Source organism: Salmo salar, chromosome ssa01 (genome assembly GCF_905237065.1).
Source record: "Salmo salar chromosome ssa01, Ssal_v3.1, whole genome shotgun sequence".
In the NCBI taxonomy this organism is placed as follows: domain Eukaryota; kingdom Metazoa; phylum Chordata; class Actinopteri; order Salmoniformes; family Salmonidae; genus Salmo; species Salmo salar.
Window position 1 is genome coordinate 125,015,629 of NC_059442.1, and position 20,900 is coordinate 125,036,528.

Below are 20,900 nucleotides of genomic sequence, written 5' to 3' on the forward strand. Positions count from 1 at the left end.
GAACAAAACTCCACCGGCCAGAAGATACCATCAGGAATAGATGCTAAAGGTAGTTAGCTTCTATGAATGACCTAGATTTACCCCAGTGTTTTACCCAAAAGGCTCAGAATTTTCTGTTTCCATCTATGCGGGTCGAGCTCCCTGGTGTCAGAGAAAGGCCCCAAAAAATGTAAAAGACTCCATCCACCCAAGCCATAGACTGTTCTCTCTGCTAGCGCACAGCAAGCGGTAACAGTACACTAAGTCTGGAACCAACAGGACCCTGAACATCTTCTACCCCCCCAGGGCATAAGACTGCTAATTAAGACCGCTAAATAGCTAATGAAATGGTTACCCGGACTACCTGCATTGACCCTTTTTTGCACTAACTCGCTTGTACTGACTATGCACACACACTGAACTCTATCCACACACTCCCACATACTTACACTGACACCCCAACACACACATACTACATACACCCACACACACATAAGTGCACACATGCATACTGATGCTACACACACGTTCACACACACACACACACACACACACCTTTCACACTCACCACATACGCTGCTGCTACTGTCTATTATCTGTCATGTTGTCTAGTCACTGTTGTCTACCCCTACCTATATGTACATAGCTACCTCAATTACCTCGTACCCCTGCACATCGACTCTGTAATGGTACTCCCTGTATATAGCCATGTTATTTTTACTCGTTATTGTTAATCGCCATTCACTGTGTATTTAGGCCTATTCCGCATTTCTATTATATATTTTTTTCTTTATCTTTAACTGCACTGCTGCAGAACATTTTTGTCTGAGTATTTGCCTCTGCTAATGCAGGAGTAATAAAGGCCCAGTGCACTAATTTGGTAGATTTTTGTCTTCATTTTTTTATTAAAATTTATCTAAATAAATATATATTTGATTTGATTTATCAGTGGGTGCTGCAGCACCCTCAGCACCATTCCTTTCTGCGGCTATGAATCCACGGTTTATATCACGGTCATTGGTTTATATTTATTATTGTTAATCGCCATTCATATTATACATCGTGGGTCTTGATGGATGTGATGTGTGGATTTAAGCGTCCTCACGTGCCCTCCGTGCAGCGCAGACAGCCATGAAGCCAGCCGCAGCTGTTTTGTCATTATGAACTACCTCCTCCTCTATCCGCGTCAAGGTTTTCAGGGGAAAAAAGGAATCATTTGAAGGGACAAGCTAAGACTATAACAGGAGACGCCCACAGTAGGCGATTGCACGACTGCGCACAGTGGATATAGACTTAGACATCCAAGGCCGCTTGAACGGAAGTTTCCTTGTGTAAATGCACAAATAACTGTTTCATGGGAAGGACAATACTTTTCTTTATGTGGTGGTTACAACATTAACAACAACATTGGAAAATGCTTCTACAAAGGATATTCCGGGCGGTTATCATGGGACCGCCGGGCTCGGGGAAAGGCACTGTGTCGGGGCGCATAGTAAAAAGTTTCGGATTAATGCACCTTTCAAGTGGGGACCTTTTGAGGGCCAACATTAAAGCCAAAACAGGTAAGATTAGATCAGGGTGCAGTTCTAAACCAACCCACCTACGCAGATAACGGAAATGGCTGCTATGGCTGATTTTGAAATAATGCAGTTTCCTCGACGTTGTCAGAATGTTCCAACTTGCTTGTGCCTCTCATGCATGACCGCAGCAGTTGTCACATTAGAAAGGATAGATGTTGCTATCATGTTCTTACGTTTGTGTGATTGGCTATTAATTAGGGTTACTTTCAATAACCCAAATCATAAATCAAAATGAATATGAATGTATGGTTTAAACCCGCAATCAACAGTAGAAACTGTGACGCGTTTTAAAGCCCGTTTCAGTGAAAAACTGAGGGATTGGGGCTAGAGAAATTTAACCAAGAACCATCGATGCAGGGCCGGCACTAGCCTTTTGGGGGCCCTAAGGCGAATATATATCTTTCTTGTTTTAAAGTAAATTTCCTTCAATTCTACACATTTTGACATGGGGGTTGAGAAAATGTTGGAGTTTTCTGCATTTTAGCATGGGGTGGAGATACATTTGAGCAGTTTAAAGCAATTTTTCTGAAATTCTACACATTTTGCCATGATTTATTCCATGTTAATATGATCTGAGTGGTGACAATCAATGGGGGCCCCCTGGAGGTCAGGCCCTGGGCACGTGCCCCTTTTTGTCACTGGCAATACCCCATAATATACAGATACAGTATGTACCCCATAATATATACTATATAATGTAAAAAATAATGCCGAAATGTCAAAGTGAATTATGTCATTTGAAATTTCAATTAATTAAAAATGAAAACCTGAAATGTCTTGAGACAATAAGTATCCAACCCCTTTGTTAAGGCAAGCCTAAATAAGTTCCCAATAGCCCATCATTTTTTATGAATTAATAAAAAATGAAAAGCTGAAATGTCTTGAGACAAGTATTAAACCCTTTGTTATGGCAAGCCTAAATAATTTCAGGAGTACACATTTGCTTAACAATTCACATAATAAGTTGCTCTGTGTGCAATAATAGTGTTTAACAGGATTTTTGAATGACTGCCTCATCTCTGTACCCCACACATACAATTATCTGTAAGGTCCCTCAGTCAAGCATTGAACACAGATTCAACCACAAAGACCAGGGAGGTTTTCCAATGCCTAGCAAAGAAGGGCACCTATTGGTAGATGCGTAGGAGAAAAAAAAAGCTGACATGGGTATGGCTGCATCATGTTATGGGTATGCTTGTCACTAGGGAGGTATTTATGATAAAAATAAACGGAATAGAGCTAATCACAGGCAAAATCCTATAGGAAAAGCTGGTTCAGTCTGCTTTCCAACAGACACTGGAATACAAATTAACCTTTCAGCAGGACAATAACCTAAAACACAAGGCCAAATTTTCAGGATAAGACCAGGGTGTAGACCGTGTCGAAGTAACAATGTTTATTACAGAAACAGGGGCAAAGGTACAGGACGGCAAGCAGGCTCAGGTCAGGCAGAGGTCGGTAATCCAGAAACTGGGCAAAGGTACAGGACGGCAGGCAGGGTCAGGCGGGCGGGCTCAGGGTCAAAACCAGGAGGACCAGAAAAGAGAGACTTTGGGAAAGCAGGCGCTGATACAAAAACTGCTGGTTGACTTGACAAACAAGACGACCTGCCAACAGACAAACAGAGAACACCGGTATAAATACACATGGGATAATGGGGAAGATGGGTGACACCTGGAGGGGGGTGGAGACAATCACAAAGACATGTGAAACAGATGAGGGTGTGACACAAATATACACTGGAGTTGCTTACCAAGACGTCATTGAATGTTCCTGAGTGGCCTAGTTACAGTTCTGACTTAAATCAACTTGAAAATCTATGGCAAAACCTGAAAATATTTGTCTAGAATGATCATCAACCAATTTGACAGAGATTGAATGATTTTGGAAAGAATAATGGGCAAATGTTGCACAATTCAGGTGTGGAAAGCTCTTAGAGACTTACCCAGAAAGACTCACTGTCATGGTTCCACCAGAGGGCGGCAGAGACCGTCCTAGAGACATTAACGACACTCAGGTGTGTCCTATTTACTCATGATGATTTCCCTGTTAAAAGAGGTGTGTTTTCTGTTGTCCTTGGCAGAAGCTTGAATTGTTTACCATGTGTGGTTGTAGCCTGAGTAAGTTTTTGAGACTTAGTGTTTGTTGTTTTTCAAGTGTACTGTGATCCTGTGGCGACTGTTTGTCAGTAAAGTATTATGTTTATCCTTAACCCCTGATTCCTTGTCTGGTCTCTTCTCTGCACCTGGGTCCAACCTCACAACTTCCAGACAAATTAAATAACTTCTTTGCGCGCTTTGAAGACAATACAATGCCACCGATGCGGCCCACTACCAAAGACTGTGAGCTCTCCTTCTCCGTTGCCGTGAGTAAAACATTTAAACGTGTTAACCCTCGCACCTAAATGACTAGTGCCCCGTGGCACTCACTTCTGTCATCATGAAGTGCTTTGAGAGACTAGTCAAGGACCATATCACCTCCACCCTACCTGTCACCCTAGACCCACTTCAATTTACTTACGGCCCCAATAGGTCCACAGACGATGCGATCGCCATCACACTGCCCTAACCCATCTGGACAAGAGGAATGCCTATGTAAGAATGCTGTTCATTGACTACAGCTCAGCATTCAACCCCATAGTACCCTCAACTCATCATCCAATAGGGCGGTGCACAATTGTCCCAGCGTCGTAAGTAAGAATTAGTTCTTAGCTGACTTGCCTAGTTAAATAAAATACAAATTTAAGTTGTCCCTGGGTCTTGACCCTGCCCTGTGCAACTGGGTCCTGGACTTCCTGACGTGCCGCCCCCAGGTGGTGAAGATAGGAAACAACCTCTCCTCTCCGCTGATCCTCAACACTGGGACCCCACAAGGGTGTGTTCTCAGCCCCCTCCTGTACTCCCTGTTCACCCACGTCTGCGTGGCCATGCATGCCTCCAACTCCATGTTTGCAGACGACGCAACAGTGATAGGCTTGATTACCAACAACGACGAGACAGCCTACAGGGTGGAGGTGAGGGCCCTCGGAGTGTGGTGTCATGGAAAATAACCTCTCACTCAAGGTCAACAAAACAAGAGATGCTCGTGGACTTCAGCAAAGGGAGCACCCCCCCCCATCAACAGGAGAGTAGTGGTTAAGGTGCAACAGCGCCTTCAATTTGGCATGTCACCGAAAACCCTCACTAACATTTACAGGTGCACAATCGAGAGCATCCTGTCGTGCTGTATCACCGATTGGTACGGCAACTGCACCGCCCACAACCGCAGGGCTCTCCAGAGGGTGGTGCGGTCTGCACAACGCATCACAGGGAAAATTACCTGCCCTCCAGGAAGGCAAAAAAGATCAAGGACAATAACCGCCACTGCCTGTTCACCCCGCTTCCATCCAGAAGGACAGGTCAGTACAGGTGCATCAAAGCTGGGACAGAGAATGGAAAAACGGCTTCTATCTCAAGGCCATCATTGTTAAACAGCCATCACTAGCACAGAGGCGGCTGCCTACTTAGACTTGATATCATTGGCCACTTTAGTAATGCCACTTATCTCACGTTACTTATCTCATGTGTATATTGTATCCTACGCTATTGCATCTTAGCCGCTCTGTCACTGCTCATCCATATAGTTTATATTCTTATCCCATTCTTTTACTAGATTGTTTTGTTGTGGAATTTGTTAGATATTAGGTTTTGTTGTGGAATTGTTAGATATTACCTGTTAGATCTAGAAGCATAAGCATTTCGCTGCACTCGCAATAACATCTGCTAACCATGTGTATGTGATCAATAAAATTACAGCTGTGAGTGTGACCAAGTCACACCCACAGCTGTAATTGCTGCCAAAGCGGATTATAACATGTATTGACTCAGAGGTTTGAATACTTTTCTAATCAAGATATATTAGTGTTTATATTTCTTTTATTATGAATGTTAAACGTTTTCTTTCACAGAGTATTTTGTGTAAATTGTTGACAAATTACAATTAAATCAATTTTAATCCCACTTTGTAACACAACAATGTGGAGAAAGTCAAGGGGTGTGAATACTTTCTGAAGGCACTGTACATGGGTCTTTCTATAAATAATTGGGCCAATGTGTGACATTAGGATCAACATTTGAAAATGGTTTGAAACAAATAAACGATTTTCATGCAGTTACACGTGTGAGAATAATGTGGACATTGTTTTACCTGACTAAATAGATTGTATGCATGCCGACTATTTAAAAAAAAAAAAAAAATACATAAATTATGTAGCCTTTGTGGCCGACTCAGGCACACACAAACCATGAATAGTCGTAGCATTAATCTCACCGTTGCTGTTTTTCTGATGAGAAAGTAGCCATAAAACATGTTTTTTTTTTTTTTAATAGAATGATTAAAAGAAGCCAAAATTAGATGTTATCCCCATAATAACCACACATGGTTTTACTGCGACAGAGTAGTGCAACACCCTTCAATTGACGCGTCGGGACACAAACGAAAGTGGACAAATCTCTTACAAAAACGGATCAAAAATGAAATCACAGATTATTTTATAGGAGCAGGAGAATTTATACATTGGCTACAATAATTACAATAACTTTTCAAGCACCAGATTGAGGAAATGTCTGATTTTCAAGGTACGCCTATTCCAGTACTTGTATTTCTGAGCTCCAAGTTCAAGTAGGTTACTTGAAGTCCCTTGTATTGTTTAAAATTGCAGGTGTAACATGGACAACCAAAATGTATTTGTCATGTTATTTCATTACCAAATCATATTGTGAAGAAGCCCACTAGGCTATGTAATTTCTCATATCCAGAATAATTAATAGGAATAGCATTGGGTGTTGCACAATAATCTTTCCTACACAATTGCACATGATAGACTGTCCAATCCGAGGCACAAAAACATGTGAAAACATGAACACATTACCTTGATGCTTTCTCTGTTAAATATAACAGGACCCTGCTGTAAATCAAGCAGACAATAACAGGTGCTCAACATCAATTCGCTAGGGATATTGGATCCAACGTGGATCCAGGCACAACTGTCTTCACTGGCGTACCAAAATATTCTGGACACTCCTCGTAAACACCTTTTTTTCCAGCACTTGGGCTGTTTTTGCATTGCATTAGCTATCACTAAAGCTGTTCATCACTTGACTGTCATTTGGCAAATTTCTTCCCAGATCAGATGTGTGAAAATATCATGGCGTAGCTAATCAGCTGGACACCAAATGTGCATCCAACAAGTATTATGCATTATTGAAGAACCATGTTCATGACACTATCGATTTAGGTTTTAAGTATCAAGGTAAGGTGACTCTTTCAGTTAGAAGCATTCAATTTTGCAATGCATAAATTATTTTGGATTTGTGTGCCCATGAACACTGTTTTCACCCCGTAACTTACCTCTTGATGTTCTCCGTCCCGTATATCGTCAAAGTATTCTCACAGCCATTTTCCGACCAACCACATGCATCACAAATAACCAAAAAACAGCTAAATGCAGCACTAACCTTTGACAATCTTCATCAGATGACCCTCCTAGGACATCATGTTACACAATACACGCATTCTTTTGTTCGATAAAGTTCATATTTATATATAAAAACAGCATTTTACATCGGCGCGTGACATTGAGAAACTATTTTCCATCAAATGCATCCGGTGGATCAGCGCTACAATTTACTAAATTACTATTCGAAAACATTTTTAAAATGTAATATTGTCATTCAAAGAATTATAGATGAACATCTCGTGAAAGCACCTGCATTGCCAGATTTAAAAATAACTTTACTGGGAAATCACACTTTGCAATAAAAGGGGATGCGATACTCAGAAAAATAGGCTAGCAATACAGGTCTGCGCCATCTTGGAACAATCGAATATCAAATCTACTCTTGTATATTATTGTAAATATTCCCTTTGATTATCTTCATCAGAAGGCACTTCCAGGAATCCCAGGTCTAACAAATGTAGTTTTGTTCGAAAAAGTTAATAATTTATGTCCCAATAGCTTCTTCTTGTTAGCGCGTTCCGAAGGCACCTCAAAATGTTCCGTCGTGCCCGGGACTTCTCCTCACGAAAGCCCCCCCCCAAAATATTTAAGTTCGTTCAAACATGTCAAACGTTGTATATATCATAAATCTTTAGGGCCTTTTTCAACCAGAGCTTCAATAATATTCCATGGGGACGGTTGCATTGTCTTTCAAAACGTTTCGAAAGGGGAGGGTAGCCAGGGGCGCCCGCATCATAATGGTGATGGCCCTCCCCATGTGACCAAGATCAACAGCCTCTCATTCGGTCAGTTTTCACAGTAGAAGACTCAAACCACTTTGTAAATACTCAGGACATCTAGTGGAAGCCATAGGAAGTGCTCAATGAATCCTAACTCACGGTGTGATTTATAGGCAAAGTGCTGAAGTTGAGTCCGCAAATCAGATTTCCACATCCTGTTAGAAACTGTCTCGGGGTTTTGACTGCCATATGAGTTCTGTTATACTCACAGACACCATTCAAACAGTTCTAGAAACTGTGGGGTGTTTTCTATCCACATATATTAATTATATGCATATCCTAGCTTCTGAGTTTGAGTAGGAGGCCGTTTAAAATGGGCACGTATTTTTTTCAAAAATCGCTGTAGCGCCCCATATCCTAGGCGAACTTCAAGAGGATAAGGAGACAAGAAATGTTACGTAGTTACACTGCATTTCTGAGATCTATATACAAAAAAACTGTCTGACAGCTAGATCCAGGATTCTTACAGGGTTCAAGTTCAATGTATAATTTAACCGCCAGTGTAAGTGCTAAACTGCTTACTGACTGTACACTGTAACGTTACTGCATGATTGTAGTGGGTTTACTAACGTGTTAGTTCTATTAGCTATGTTAACTATGACGTTACTTTAACTAATATGGTGACAACGATGTATAGGCTGTGTTTAGCGGTTATGATATGGTTTGGCTTGGAAAGTTTTTTGTTGTTGTTGCCTGGTCACATACAGCTGTGTTGTGCATTGAAGTCAACAAGCGAAGGGAAAAGGTGAGAGGAGGAGAGTGCATAGCTGCGAGAAGGAATACGACTTGGCTGCTATGAAAGTGAACTGTGTTTTTTCGTGATCAGCGGTGTATTCATTCTGCCGATTCTGTTAAAACGTTTCTTTAATGGAAGCAAACAGAACAAAACATGATAAACATACATGAATTTGTCCAATAGAAATTCTTGTTTGCAACAGACTAATGATTACACCCTATATCAGCTAGATGCAGGCAAGAGTGTGCAAGATGGTATTGAATGTGTCACTCTGTCCATGTGTCTCTGTCGCCTCAAAAACATTTTTTGAACTGTGTCACCTACGTTGTAAACTTTCATTCATAGGCTAGGTTGTAGAAAGCTCATGGGTATAGGGAAAGTATCATTTAGTAGCCTAAACCTATCACTGTTACATTGAACTGGGTGAATGGAATATGAATGACAGTTATGCAATATGCTGTAATAGAAATAAGGCTATGCTCATGGAGATCATCTTAAACGGCACTGACCCCATTGGCTATTATCAACACTATATCTTAATCTAATGACATGAAACAAAATGGCTGATTATAATTAATGACTTAACAACCGTTGTAACAAGTTGTCCAATGTAGGAAATCCTCACTGTTACCCTCTTTTATAGAAAGACCCTAATATAGATAAATGGTCGGGGGCACCCTAGTGCCCAGGGGCCCTAAGCAACCACTTATCAATCAATCAAATGTATTTATATAGCCCTTTTTACATCAGCAGATGTCACAAAGTGCTATACAGAAACCCAGCCTAAAACCCCAAACAGCAAGCAATGCAGATGTAGAAGCACGATGCCTAGGAAAAACTCCCTAGAAGGGCAGGAACCTAGGAATAAAATTTGAGGGGCTTTGAGGGGTGGCCAGTCCTCTTCTGGCTGTGCCGGGTGGAGATTATAACAGTACATGACCAAGATGTTCAAACATTCATAGATGACCAGCAGGGTCAAATAATAATAATCACAGTGGTTGTAGAGGGTGCAACAGGTCAACACCTCAGGAGTCAATGTCAATTGGCTTTTCATAGCCGAGCATTCAGAGTTAGAGACAGCAGGTGCGGTAGAGAGAGAGTCCAAAACAGCAGGTCTGGGACAAGTAGCATGTCCGGTGAACAGGTCAGGGTTCCATAGCCGCAGGCAGAACAGTTGAAACTGGAGCAGCAGCACGACCAGGTGGACTGGGTACAGCAAGGAGTCATCAGGCCAGGTAGTCCTGAGGCATGGTCCCGGGGGTCAGGTCCTCCGGGAGGGGAGGGAGAGAGAGAGAATTAGAGGGAGCATACTTAAATTCATACAGGACACCGGATAAGACAGGAGAAGTACTCCAGATATAACAGACTGACCCTAGCCCCCCGACACAAACTATTGCAGCATATATACTGGAGGCTGAGACAGGAGGGTTCAGGAGACACTTATGTCACTTATAGCTAGGGGCCAGCCCTGTATGGATGCAAGGACTGACCATCTATTATATCAAAATTATAGTTTAAACCATGTTTTGAGGCTATAATGTTTACATTTACTTTGTTTACAAACATTGGAGTAAAACAATCCTATATTTTGTGTTCTGATGGGGTACGACCAGGACTCTAAAGTTTGACCATATATTCCTAGATATTTTGCTGTGTGACCTGACATGTTATTTTGGGAGCAGCAGTGTGACCAGAGGAAAAAAAAAATCACCCAGATGATAATGTTGAAATAATGTTGTGAGATAATGTTATGTTGTGCAGTTGTGCCAAGAGAAAAAAGTGAGCACAAATTTGTTCAATCCAAAGACTACATGTAAAGAATATTAAAGAATGATTTGTGTTACTTGCAACTTTCGGAATACTTAATGGTATGGGAATGCCTGTGTCTACCACTTTGTGTCGCCAGTTAGCGATGCCAAAACAGTCATTTCTAAAGGCTTTACCATAACACTTTCCAAATGAAATGTTAACAGCAAAGTAGGCTTACCTGACAGAATAATATGATATCATGATGATTTGTATTAATCAGGTGGTCTTTTGTTTTGTAATCTATGCTATTGCGCATGCAGTACAGAAACACCGCCTGCCAATGACCAGTCTATTGAGGTGTGCAAAAGAAAAAATATATTTTTTATATGATGTGGTTTAAGCATGGTTGTGGACTTAGAACTTCAAATGTAGTTGTTTTTCTATTTAAAAAAAGTGAGATTTTGAGTGTGAAAACCGAAAAACACTAGGGGAAATCAGGAACCTGGAAAAACGAAATAAATGTTTTGGCTGGTAAGAATTGTGAGTGGCTGGCAAATTGTTTCATCTACCTGCCACAGTGGCTGCTGGACCAACAAGTTTGTTTTTAGGCCATGTTCGTAAACCATGTCACAGGTTGTTCCAAAACCAGACATTTGTTTACACCTTTTTCAGTAATTTTACTTCATTAGCTCTCTATCTAAACATTTGGGGGCACACAAAGAAAGGAAAAGGGATAGCTTCTTTAGAAGATCAATAATCATAGCAATGAATGACTTATCCCTTGCATGTCTTCACTCACACATTTGAGACAGTGTAGAATTTTCAGTGTAATGCATCTCAATAGGTAGTGCTTTTACACAATGTAGAAACCACCTAATATTCCACAAATTACTTTGTAATTTTAATTACAGGTTTTTGTATCAACATTTTAGCTTTTTATAATAAACAAATGTATTTACAGGTTTAAGTATTAGTTTCTAGAGCACAACCAGGGCCCCAAGTCATGAGCTCTGCTGATCGGCTACTGCGACCTAGTGGTGCCAAAAGCCCTGGTCTGCCCTCGAAATTCTATGTTTTGGGCTCTCAAATTGTTATGATCAGGTTTGATTCCAACAATGAATTATTTTAAAGTTTGCTACAAATCTAGATATTTAATGAAATAGTGATCTAATCTGACTACTACATTTGTCATCACACAGGACCACGTGCTGACACAGACCAATCAGGGGCCAGCAGGCTAGGAGGAGGCTCCCGATTGACTCTCTCAGGCAGGATCAAAACGACTACATCGACCATGATCCTTTGCTAGTTATGGCCACTTTCACCATGATCTTTAGCATTTTTTTTTTGTGCCATTCAGCTTCAAATTCAAATACTTCCGGCTTCATGTGCGATCGGGAGTTTTCCATAGCAATAGGTGGATGACATCCGCTCTATCAGTATCTACTGGTTTTAATATCTATGAGCACAACATAGAATTTATATAGGCCCAATATGCTATATCTCAATCAATGAAAAAAATCTATATCTTCTGGTGCTCCTAGATTTTATGTTGTGCTCCTAACTTTTTTTAATTTGGGAGCACCAGTGCTACCAATATTTTTATTTATTTAGAGCCCTGGGGATGGCAGTTGAACTAAGCTATTGAAGAATTTCTAAGTTATATTCTTCAAGAATATTGGGTGTATATCATACATTTATAAGTCTAAAAATGAATGTGGCGTCTGCCACTTTAATAGTGATGCGATCAAGTTATTTTCTATGAAAGCACAAAATGCAACATACAGAGAGAGAAAGAGAAAAAATAAAGAAAGTGTTATCCACAAGATGACGCAATGAAGCATGCAATGAAAGTCCTGAAAAAAGCTCTAAGTTCTCACACTCCTTCTATTATGGTGTGGTGGTTGCTGATCAACTGACCCCTGGGGAGAAAGATGCAGATCAAGAGTTCCAAAAAGTTCACCAAAGTTTTTCTAATGACCCCTGGCCTAAACCCCTGGATTTCCTGTCTAACTACTTGTTTTGTTGAAGTTGCTCTTGACAATTATTACAGAGATAACAATAGACCAACACCTTGCAAATAAAATACTCCCCCCTACAGTAGCCAATAGTGTGTTTCTGGTCAGACTATGATAAGAGAAACAGTTCAGTCCAGTTCCACAATCATACTGGTATCTTACTGCAGTTAGGTCGAGCCTGAAGAGGAGTGACAAGACCCCCATCACATATCATTACGTGGAAAGAAGAGTCATTGTGACAAAGAACCGCTTTAGTTTGAAACAATTAGACACACCTGTATTTCACATAGACCTACAGCTAATGTAAACCTGTGCACAGGTAACCTGATATATAAACAAGCTGCTACCTGAGCTTTCTACAGTGAAGTTCAAGGTAGTTCTGTATGTAACTGCAACATGTTATCACATTGCTCCAGCTCTTACCTTGGCTGAAGTCCCATCAGATATGAGGACATCATAAACTGAAGAGTAGCCTATAGGGGACAACTGACTTCAAGGACTTAATTCCCACTCTCCCTAGCACCTTTGTATCACACTGGAATGATATGAAGGACATAAAAGGCAATAGAGTTTTATTTCAGAACACCCAAGTGAAAACAGGACGAAAAGACTGTTTTATTGCCCATACCATCTTCCACAAATCTGTGATCTAGTTAGCAGTTAAATTGTACATTTTGTAAGTACACACAAGCACAGCAAGCCATGTGCCAAGTCCTCAAAGAAGGCCAATAGTTCACAGAATGCATGCCTGTATATCCAAAACACATATCTTCAGTGTGGAGTGTGCAGCCTCTCTGCTCTAGACTGAGATGAGATCCACAGTAGGCTATATTAGCATGCATATGGGTCCTGCTGCACCGTCTATGGCCCTGCACAACCCCCTGCCCTACCCCCTGCCCTGACTGTCAGGAAATTCCTTTCTGCTGTTAGACAAAGACCAATTAAGTGAAAGGCTGAGGGGAAAATGTATTCCGGCCTAAATAGGAAAGGATCTACTCAAGTTTTTCTAATCCTATTAGAAATATATAGGTAACTGCCAAAATAAAGGAAACACTTGAGTAAATGAGGGATACAACGTATATTGAAAGCAGGTGCTTCCACACAGGTGTGGTTCCTGAGTTAATTAAGCATCCCATGCTAAGGGTCAGGTTTAAAAATGCCCAGTTGCCCATTATTTTGGCTACCATGGCTAGAATAAGAGATCTCAGTGACTTACCATGGCTAGAAGATTTCAGTGTCTTTGAAAAAGGGGTCTCAAAGGAGCATAGGGGGTTTAAAGTGTGTGTCTCAGTCACCAGAACCCAACCCAATTGAACACTTATGGGAGATTCTGGAGCGGTGCCTAAGACAAGGTTTACCACCACCATCAACAAATTACCAAATTATGTAATTTCTCATGGAAGAATAGTGTCGAATCCCTTCAATAGAGTTCCAGACACTTGTAGAGTCTATGCCAAGGCGAATTGAAGCTGTTCTGGTGCACCCTATTAAGACACTTTATGTTGGCATTTCCTTTATTTGGGCAGTTACCTGCTGTTTCTTTGAGAACAATACATATCGTAATCAATTGGGGAGATTTAGTATTTTCTCGACTTGGAAAAGATACAGGATGTTTTTGTCCTAATGTACAGGTTATGTAAGATATATAACTATTCTGGACAAGATAGGATTTGGCAGAATATGTTCTTAGTAGAGAATGCACAGTAAAGATGACAGCTCTGAGCTGTGTGTGTTCCTGTGTCTCTTCTTTTGGCAGAACATGTAAAGAGTTGGTCCCATGTTTCATGCGCTGAAATATAAGATGCAGTTTTGTCACACAGTTAAATGCCACAGATGCCTCTAGTTTTGAGAGAGTTTGCAATTGGCATGCTGACTGCAGGAATGTCCACCAGAGCTGTTCCCAGACTATTGAATGTTCATTTCTCTACCATAATCCGCCTCCAACGTTGTTTTAGAGAATTTGGCAGTACGTCCAACCGGCCTCACAATCGCAGAGCACATGTAACTACGCCAGCCCAGGACCTTCACATCAGGCTTCTTCATCTGTGGCATCGTCTGAGACCAGCCACCCTTACAACTAAGGAAACTGTGGGTTTGCACATCCGTAGAATTTAAGTACAAACTGTAAGAAATTGTTTCAGGGTAGCTCATCTGCGTGCTTATCATCCTTACCAGGGTCTTGACCTGACTGTAGTTCGGCATCGTAACCGACTTCAGTTACGATGCAGCTCTGGGAAATGGTCCCCTTCGATGGCCACTGGCCCGCTGGAAAAGTATGCTATTCACGGATGAATCCTGGTTTCAACTGTACAGGGCAGATGGCAGACAGTGTGTATGGCATCGTGTGGGTGAGAGGTTTGCTGATGTCAATGTTATGAACAGAGTGCCCCATGGTGGCGGTATGGTTATGGTATCGTCAGGCATAAGCTACAGACAACGAACACAATTGCATTTAATCTATGGCAATTTGAATGCACCGTGACGGGATCCTGAGGCCCATTGTCGTGCCATTGTTGCAAAGATCTGTACACAATTTCTGGAACCTAAAAATGTCCATGGCCTGCATACTCACCAGACATGTCACCCATGGAGCATGTTTGGGATGCTCTGGATCGACGTGTACAACAGCATAATATCCAGCAACTTTGCACAGTTTTTGAAGAGGAGTGGGACAACATTCCACAGGCCACAATCAACAGCCTCTTTGTGAAGGAAGTGAGTCGCGTTGCATGAGGAAAATGGTGGTCGCACCAGATTCTGACTGGTTTTCTGATCCATGCCCCTATCTTTTTTTTGAAGGTATCTGTGACCATCAGATGAATATCTATATTTTGCAAATGTATATAAAAAAACTGATATCACATTTACATAAGTATTCAGACTCTTTACTCAGTACATTGATGATGCACCTTTGGCAGTGATTACAACCTTGAGTCTTCTTGGGTATGATGCTACAAGCTTGGCACAACTGTATTTGGGGAGTTTCTCCTATTCTTCTGTGCAGATACTCTCAAGCTCTGTCAGGTTTGATGGGGAGCGTCGCTGCACAGCTATTTTCAGGTCTCTCCAGAGATGTTCGATCGGGTTCAAGTCCGGGCTCTGGTTGGGCCACTCAAGGACATTTAGAGACTTGTCCCGAAGCCACTCCTGCATTGTCTTGACTGTGTGCTTAGGGTTGTTGTCCTGTTAGAAGGTGAACCTTCGCTCTGGAGCAGTAAACACCTACACAATTATAAAATGTTGTCTTGTTTGGTGGCAGAGCTCATTAAAATATTAACCATTGTGTAGAATTATACCCAAATATGCAAAGGAGGATATTGCATATTTCTACCTTTGTGTACCTATTAGAATACATCACCATGAAGAGAATGACATTCATATCCATAATTATGCATTTCTGTGTAGTACAGATCAGGGACTCATGAAGAAATTCCGTTACCGCACACATAAAAAAACTAAGGGAGATTTTACCGAATTTCTGTTACCAAACCTTGCATCGGCACAGTTCTTCCAGAAACTGTTTGTGTTAGACTATGGTTTGTTAAACTTTGAAATCAATGGTTTTTGTTTGGCATATATTTTAAGTGAAAAATCTTGAGTCTCATCGCAATTCCGTTACCGTGGAATTGCCCATGACAGCTTTCTGTTTTATCCTTGCAGAATTGGGTCTTCTGAGATAATAAATAGTGAAGATCACAGCTCTGATCCTTGTGTTTTCTGTCTCTTCTCCGGACTCCTGCAGAGCTGGGTCTTCTGATGAAATGCATAATGTGAATATGTGTAAATAGTGAAGATCACAGCTCTGCGCTTTAACTTCCTCCATGTCTCCTCTCCTGGCAGAGCTGAGTCTTCTGATGAAGTGCATAATGTGTACATGTTTAAATAGTAAAGATCACAGCTCTTGAGCTTTATCTTCCACTGTGTCTCCTCTCCTTACAGAGCTGGGTCTTCTGATGAAGTCATGCATTGACCAGGGTCAGCTGGTACCTGATGACGTCATCTCCCGTCTCATCCTGACAGAGATGAGGAACATAGACCAGAGCAGCTGGCTGCTGGATGGTAAGCAGTAAGCACCTGCACCACACTCATTACACCGACAGATAGAGGGGATAAAAATGGGGAAATATAGAAAAAGGTTATAATAATAAATATAGCTCTGAGCACCAATGAACAGGCTTCACAGGATTACAGAAAGTACACAAGATCGGGTGGATAACAAAGCAAGCACTCTATTATGTGAAAGCATTACCATGTTTATCTCTCAATACCACAAGGTTGACACACATGAAGTTTGACTAGTACTGTATGTAGGTTGGTTACCTTGAATGCAGCAACTAATCATTATCCAATTCCTTAGAGGCTAATTAATTGAGTCCAAATACCAAATCTGGAGTCAATCTGACTTATGGTTCATGAGAAGAAGATTTTTAAGCAGTAGCATATGTGGTAACATGCATCTATAGATACAATGCAGCCATATTTGAGTGCAGCAACAAACAAAAACATATGTAAACCATTAAAGACTGATGTAATGAGTCTAAATGCAAAATCTGGAGTGAATCTGATGTATGGTTCATGAGGAGAAGATTATTGCAGATGATTTTGAGCATTAGCGTTACATATGCAAAGAATGAGTTGTTAATAGATTCCTTGTTTTTTGAGATATCAATACCAAATTCAGTGAGGTTCATCTTAAGGACATCCTGTCACGGCTGTCGAAAGGAGCGGACCAAAGTGCAGCGTGGTTGTAGTTCCACATTTTATTTAATCAGTGAAACTTTGCAATACATAAATAACTGAATATGACAAAACAACAAACCGTGACGCAGAGAGAAAAACACTACTCAAAATATATAATAACCCACAAAAACCCAGGAAGAAAAACCCCTACTTAAATATGATCTCCAATTAGAGACAACGAGGACCAGCTGCCTCCAATTGGAGATCAACCCAAAAAAACAACAACATAGAAATAGAAAAACTAGTACTTAAACATAGAAATACAAAACATAGAAAAACACCCCAAAAAACTGTCACGCCCTGACCTACTCTACCATAGAAAATAACCTCTTACTATGGTCAGGACGTGACACATCCATGATAGCGATGACAAGCTTCAAGTTGATAGGCCACTGTGGAGTGGATTTACAGTGGTTTAAATCCCTTAGATTTTCTCAAACTAAGTCTGGGTAACAGTTCTTTTAGCTAATGTTCCACTCCTTGCCACTCCTGTCATTTGCCGAAGAGACTGGCCTCTTTGGCAAATGAGCCGGATTTATGGCACAGTTGCTGATTGGTAGTTGGAAACATTAATGTTAAACATGAACATGCGTGCAAATTTGGCGCAATATAGAATTTTAAGAACAACAATAAACAATACCGTTACAACCTGCTGCGGTCACTCCCTGTGAGAAGGTAGTGTCAATGGAGGATCATGTTCAAAGTGGCTAGAGAGGACTAATGAGAGAGAGAAATAATGATCAAGAAAATATTAGCCTACAAGATTCAATCAAGCTACGTTTGCTTCAGTTGCATCACAGTAAAACTGGCAAAATTGATTTAAAAATGGATACATCATCCAAAGTGTAATTAATAACTTCACCATTCTCAAAGGGATATTCAATGTCTGTTTTTTCTTTTTTACCCATCTTCCAATAGGTGCCCTTTGCGAGGCATTGGTAAACCTCCCTGGTCTTTGTGGTTGAATGTATGTTTGAAATGCACTGCTCGACTGAGGGACCTTACAGATAATTGTATGTGTGTGGTACAGAGGTGAAGTAGTCATTAAAAAATCATGTTAAGGACTATTATTGCACACAGAGTGAGTCCATGCAACTTATTATGTGACTTGTTAAGCACATTTTTATTTTATTATTTATGTTTGCCAAAACAAGATGTTGAATACTTATTGACCCAAGACATTTCAGCTTTTCATTTGTAATTAATGTGTAAAAATTTCGAAAAACAATTCCACTTTGACATTATGGGGTATTTTGTGTGTGTGTAGGCCAGTGACAAAAATCTCTATTTAATCCATTTTAAATTTGGACTGTACTGTGGAAAAAGGGGTGTGAATATTTTCTGAAGGCACTTTAACAGGAAGTAAGTAGCACCTGTATTCATTAGGCTACTGGTCATTAGGGTACATCGTTTTTAGGCACGTACGTACACACACACACACACACACACACACACACACACACACACACTGGGGACTAGGTTACACCAACACAGGCTTAGGTAAAAAGACACTCCAAAAACCTTCAGATGAGTAAGAAAAAGCTTTAGATGTATCTACATTGAACAGATCTTGATTGCTTTCATGCTATTTATTACAACTTTGTCATGTTTTTATAGATGAATAGATGTATGCTTTTTGTGGGAAAAAGCCACTATGTAGAAAAAATGTCTCTCAATGGGTTAAAAACCTTAGGCCACTAATATGACAACTGATATTGTATGTGATGAAGGGGCATGGACTATCAGATCAATTTATGTTCAGCCTGGCCCAAGGCGGTTTTCCATTTCAAAATGGCTGTCCAAGTGGGAGATAATGACAAATTGTACAGTCATACATGTATCTTGTTTAGGGTACTATAAAGAGTTAGAATGATTTGACCTTTTACAAAGCATCTCACCAACGGAACTCTAAGCTTGGTTGTGTGGTACATGTAAATGCATGGTCCTTAGCAGTTAAGCCTGGTAGGCTCCTGGTAGGGTCGTAGTCTGTTATAAGGTGACCTATCTTCTCTCAATTAATCTTTGCATGATTCCTCGCCTCCTTTCTTCTCGGATTCCATCTCATCTCCTTCTCTTACGCATTGGACGAAAAGGTCAGAGGGAAGGGACTTTGGAGCTTCTCACCCTATATGGTTAAGAAGGAGGCGAGGAGAGATGATGCAAAGAATTGTGGAAAAATGTATTGGAAAAGAGCCTGACTCTCCTCCTTTCCTGTCAGGGTTTTCGAACTATGAAGATCTATAACATCAGCCACGCTAGTGTATTATACACTGAGTGTACAAAACATTAAGGACACCTTCCTAATATTGAGTTGCACCCCCCCTTTTGCCCTCAGAACAGCCTCCATTCGTCGGAAGAATGGACTCTACAAGGTGTCAAAAGCATTCCACAGGGATGCTGGCCCATGTTGACTCCAATGCTTACCACAGTTGTGTCGAGTTGGCTGGATGTCTTTGGGTGGTGGACCATTATGGACACACAGGGGGAACTGTTGAGTGTGGAAAAACCCAGCAGCGTTACAGTTCTTGACACAAACCTACTACCATACCCCATTCAAAGGCACTTAACTCTTGTCTTGCCCATTCACCCTCTGAATGGCACACATACACAATCCATGTCTCAATTGTCTCAAGGCTTAAAAATCCTTCTTTAACCTGTCTCCTCCCCTTCATCTACACTGATTGAAGTGGATTTAACAAGTGACGTCAATAAGGGATCATAGCTTTCACCTGGATTCACCTGGTTAGTCTATCATGGAAAGAGCAGGTGTCCTTAATGTTTTGTACACTAGGTGTATATCTCTAAGGTTATGACTGGGTCTCTCCTGTCTGGCAGGGTTCCCCCGTACTGTGTCTCAGGCAGAGTCTCTGGACAACGTGTACAGTGTGGACACAGTCATCAACCTGGACGTGCCTTACCAGACCATCAAACAGAGACTGACTTCTCGCTGGCTCCATCTGCCCAGCGGACGTGTCTACAACATAGACTTCAACCCACCCAAGATCGCTGTAAGTTGGGTCAATGAGCCACAGATGTATTTGACAGCTAGATAAAGGGTGGCAGCTAGCCTAGCCGTTAGAGCATTGGGCCAGCAACTGAACGGGTGCTGGTTCGAATCCCTGAGCCAACAAGGTGATGAATCTGTCGTTATGACCTTGAGCAAGGCATAAGAGCATCTGCTAAATGACTGAAATGTAGATACTACTGAGTTATAGTGAAGCTTCTGCTCTAAATGTGTATGGCCACCTTTTACACAGGCCTTATCACACTGTAATTAGAATGATATTACACATGTAATAACCATGTAACAGGATAGTAAAAACACTGATATGGCAGCTATGTCTTGTTCCATTTCTCCCAACACACAGTTGCTCTTGTCGTTAGCTAGCTTTTATATGAATATACAGCTGCTCTTTAAAAGCTCTTAATTGTCCTAATCCACCATGCAACCATCTAACACTCATGTTATCAAAATATGGGTATTTAAATAAAAATGTCCTTGAACGTTATTGTACTCATTTCAGACAGAAGATGTGGAATATAATAAGAATGGCGCCAGAGGTTTTTTTTTCTCGCATTGTTTGTAACTTGTTTTGTACATAATGTTGATGCTACCGTCTCTTATGACATAAAAATAGCTTCTGGATATCAGAACAGCGAATATTCACCTCGAATTGGACAAATATTTTTTCTTTGATGAGTCTGACGCGAAAGATATACATTTGAAGTCGGAAGTTTACATACACCTTAGCCAAATACATTTAAACTCAGTTTTTCACAATTCCTGACATTTAATCCTAGTAAAAATTCCCTGTTTTAGGT

General features: G+C 40.9%; 1 protein-coding gene across 2 annotated transcripts in view; it reads left to right on the plus strand.

Moving 5' to 3' along the window:
• Window positions 1-1,152: 1,152 nt before the first annotated feature.
• Window positions 1,153-20,900, plus strand: part of ak3 (adenylate kinase 3) — a 54,960-nt gene continuing 35,212 nt past the window's right edge. Inside the window, exons 1-3 of one of the 2 annotated variants that reach the window (XM_014125544.2) lie at window positions 1,153-1,541; window positions 16,278-16,397; window positions 19,914-20,086. In XM_014125544.2, coding sequence (XP_013981019.1) covers window positions 1,394-1,541; window positions 16,278-16,397; window positions 19,914-20,086 — 441 coding nt within the window. In that variant the 5' untranslated portion in view covers window positions 1,153-1,393. The remainder of the gene's footprint in view (window positions 1,542-16,277; window positions 16,398-19,913; window positions 20,087-20,900) is intronic. The other variant, XM_014125536.2, reaches the window with a different exon arrangement.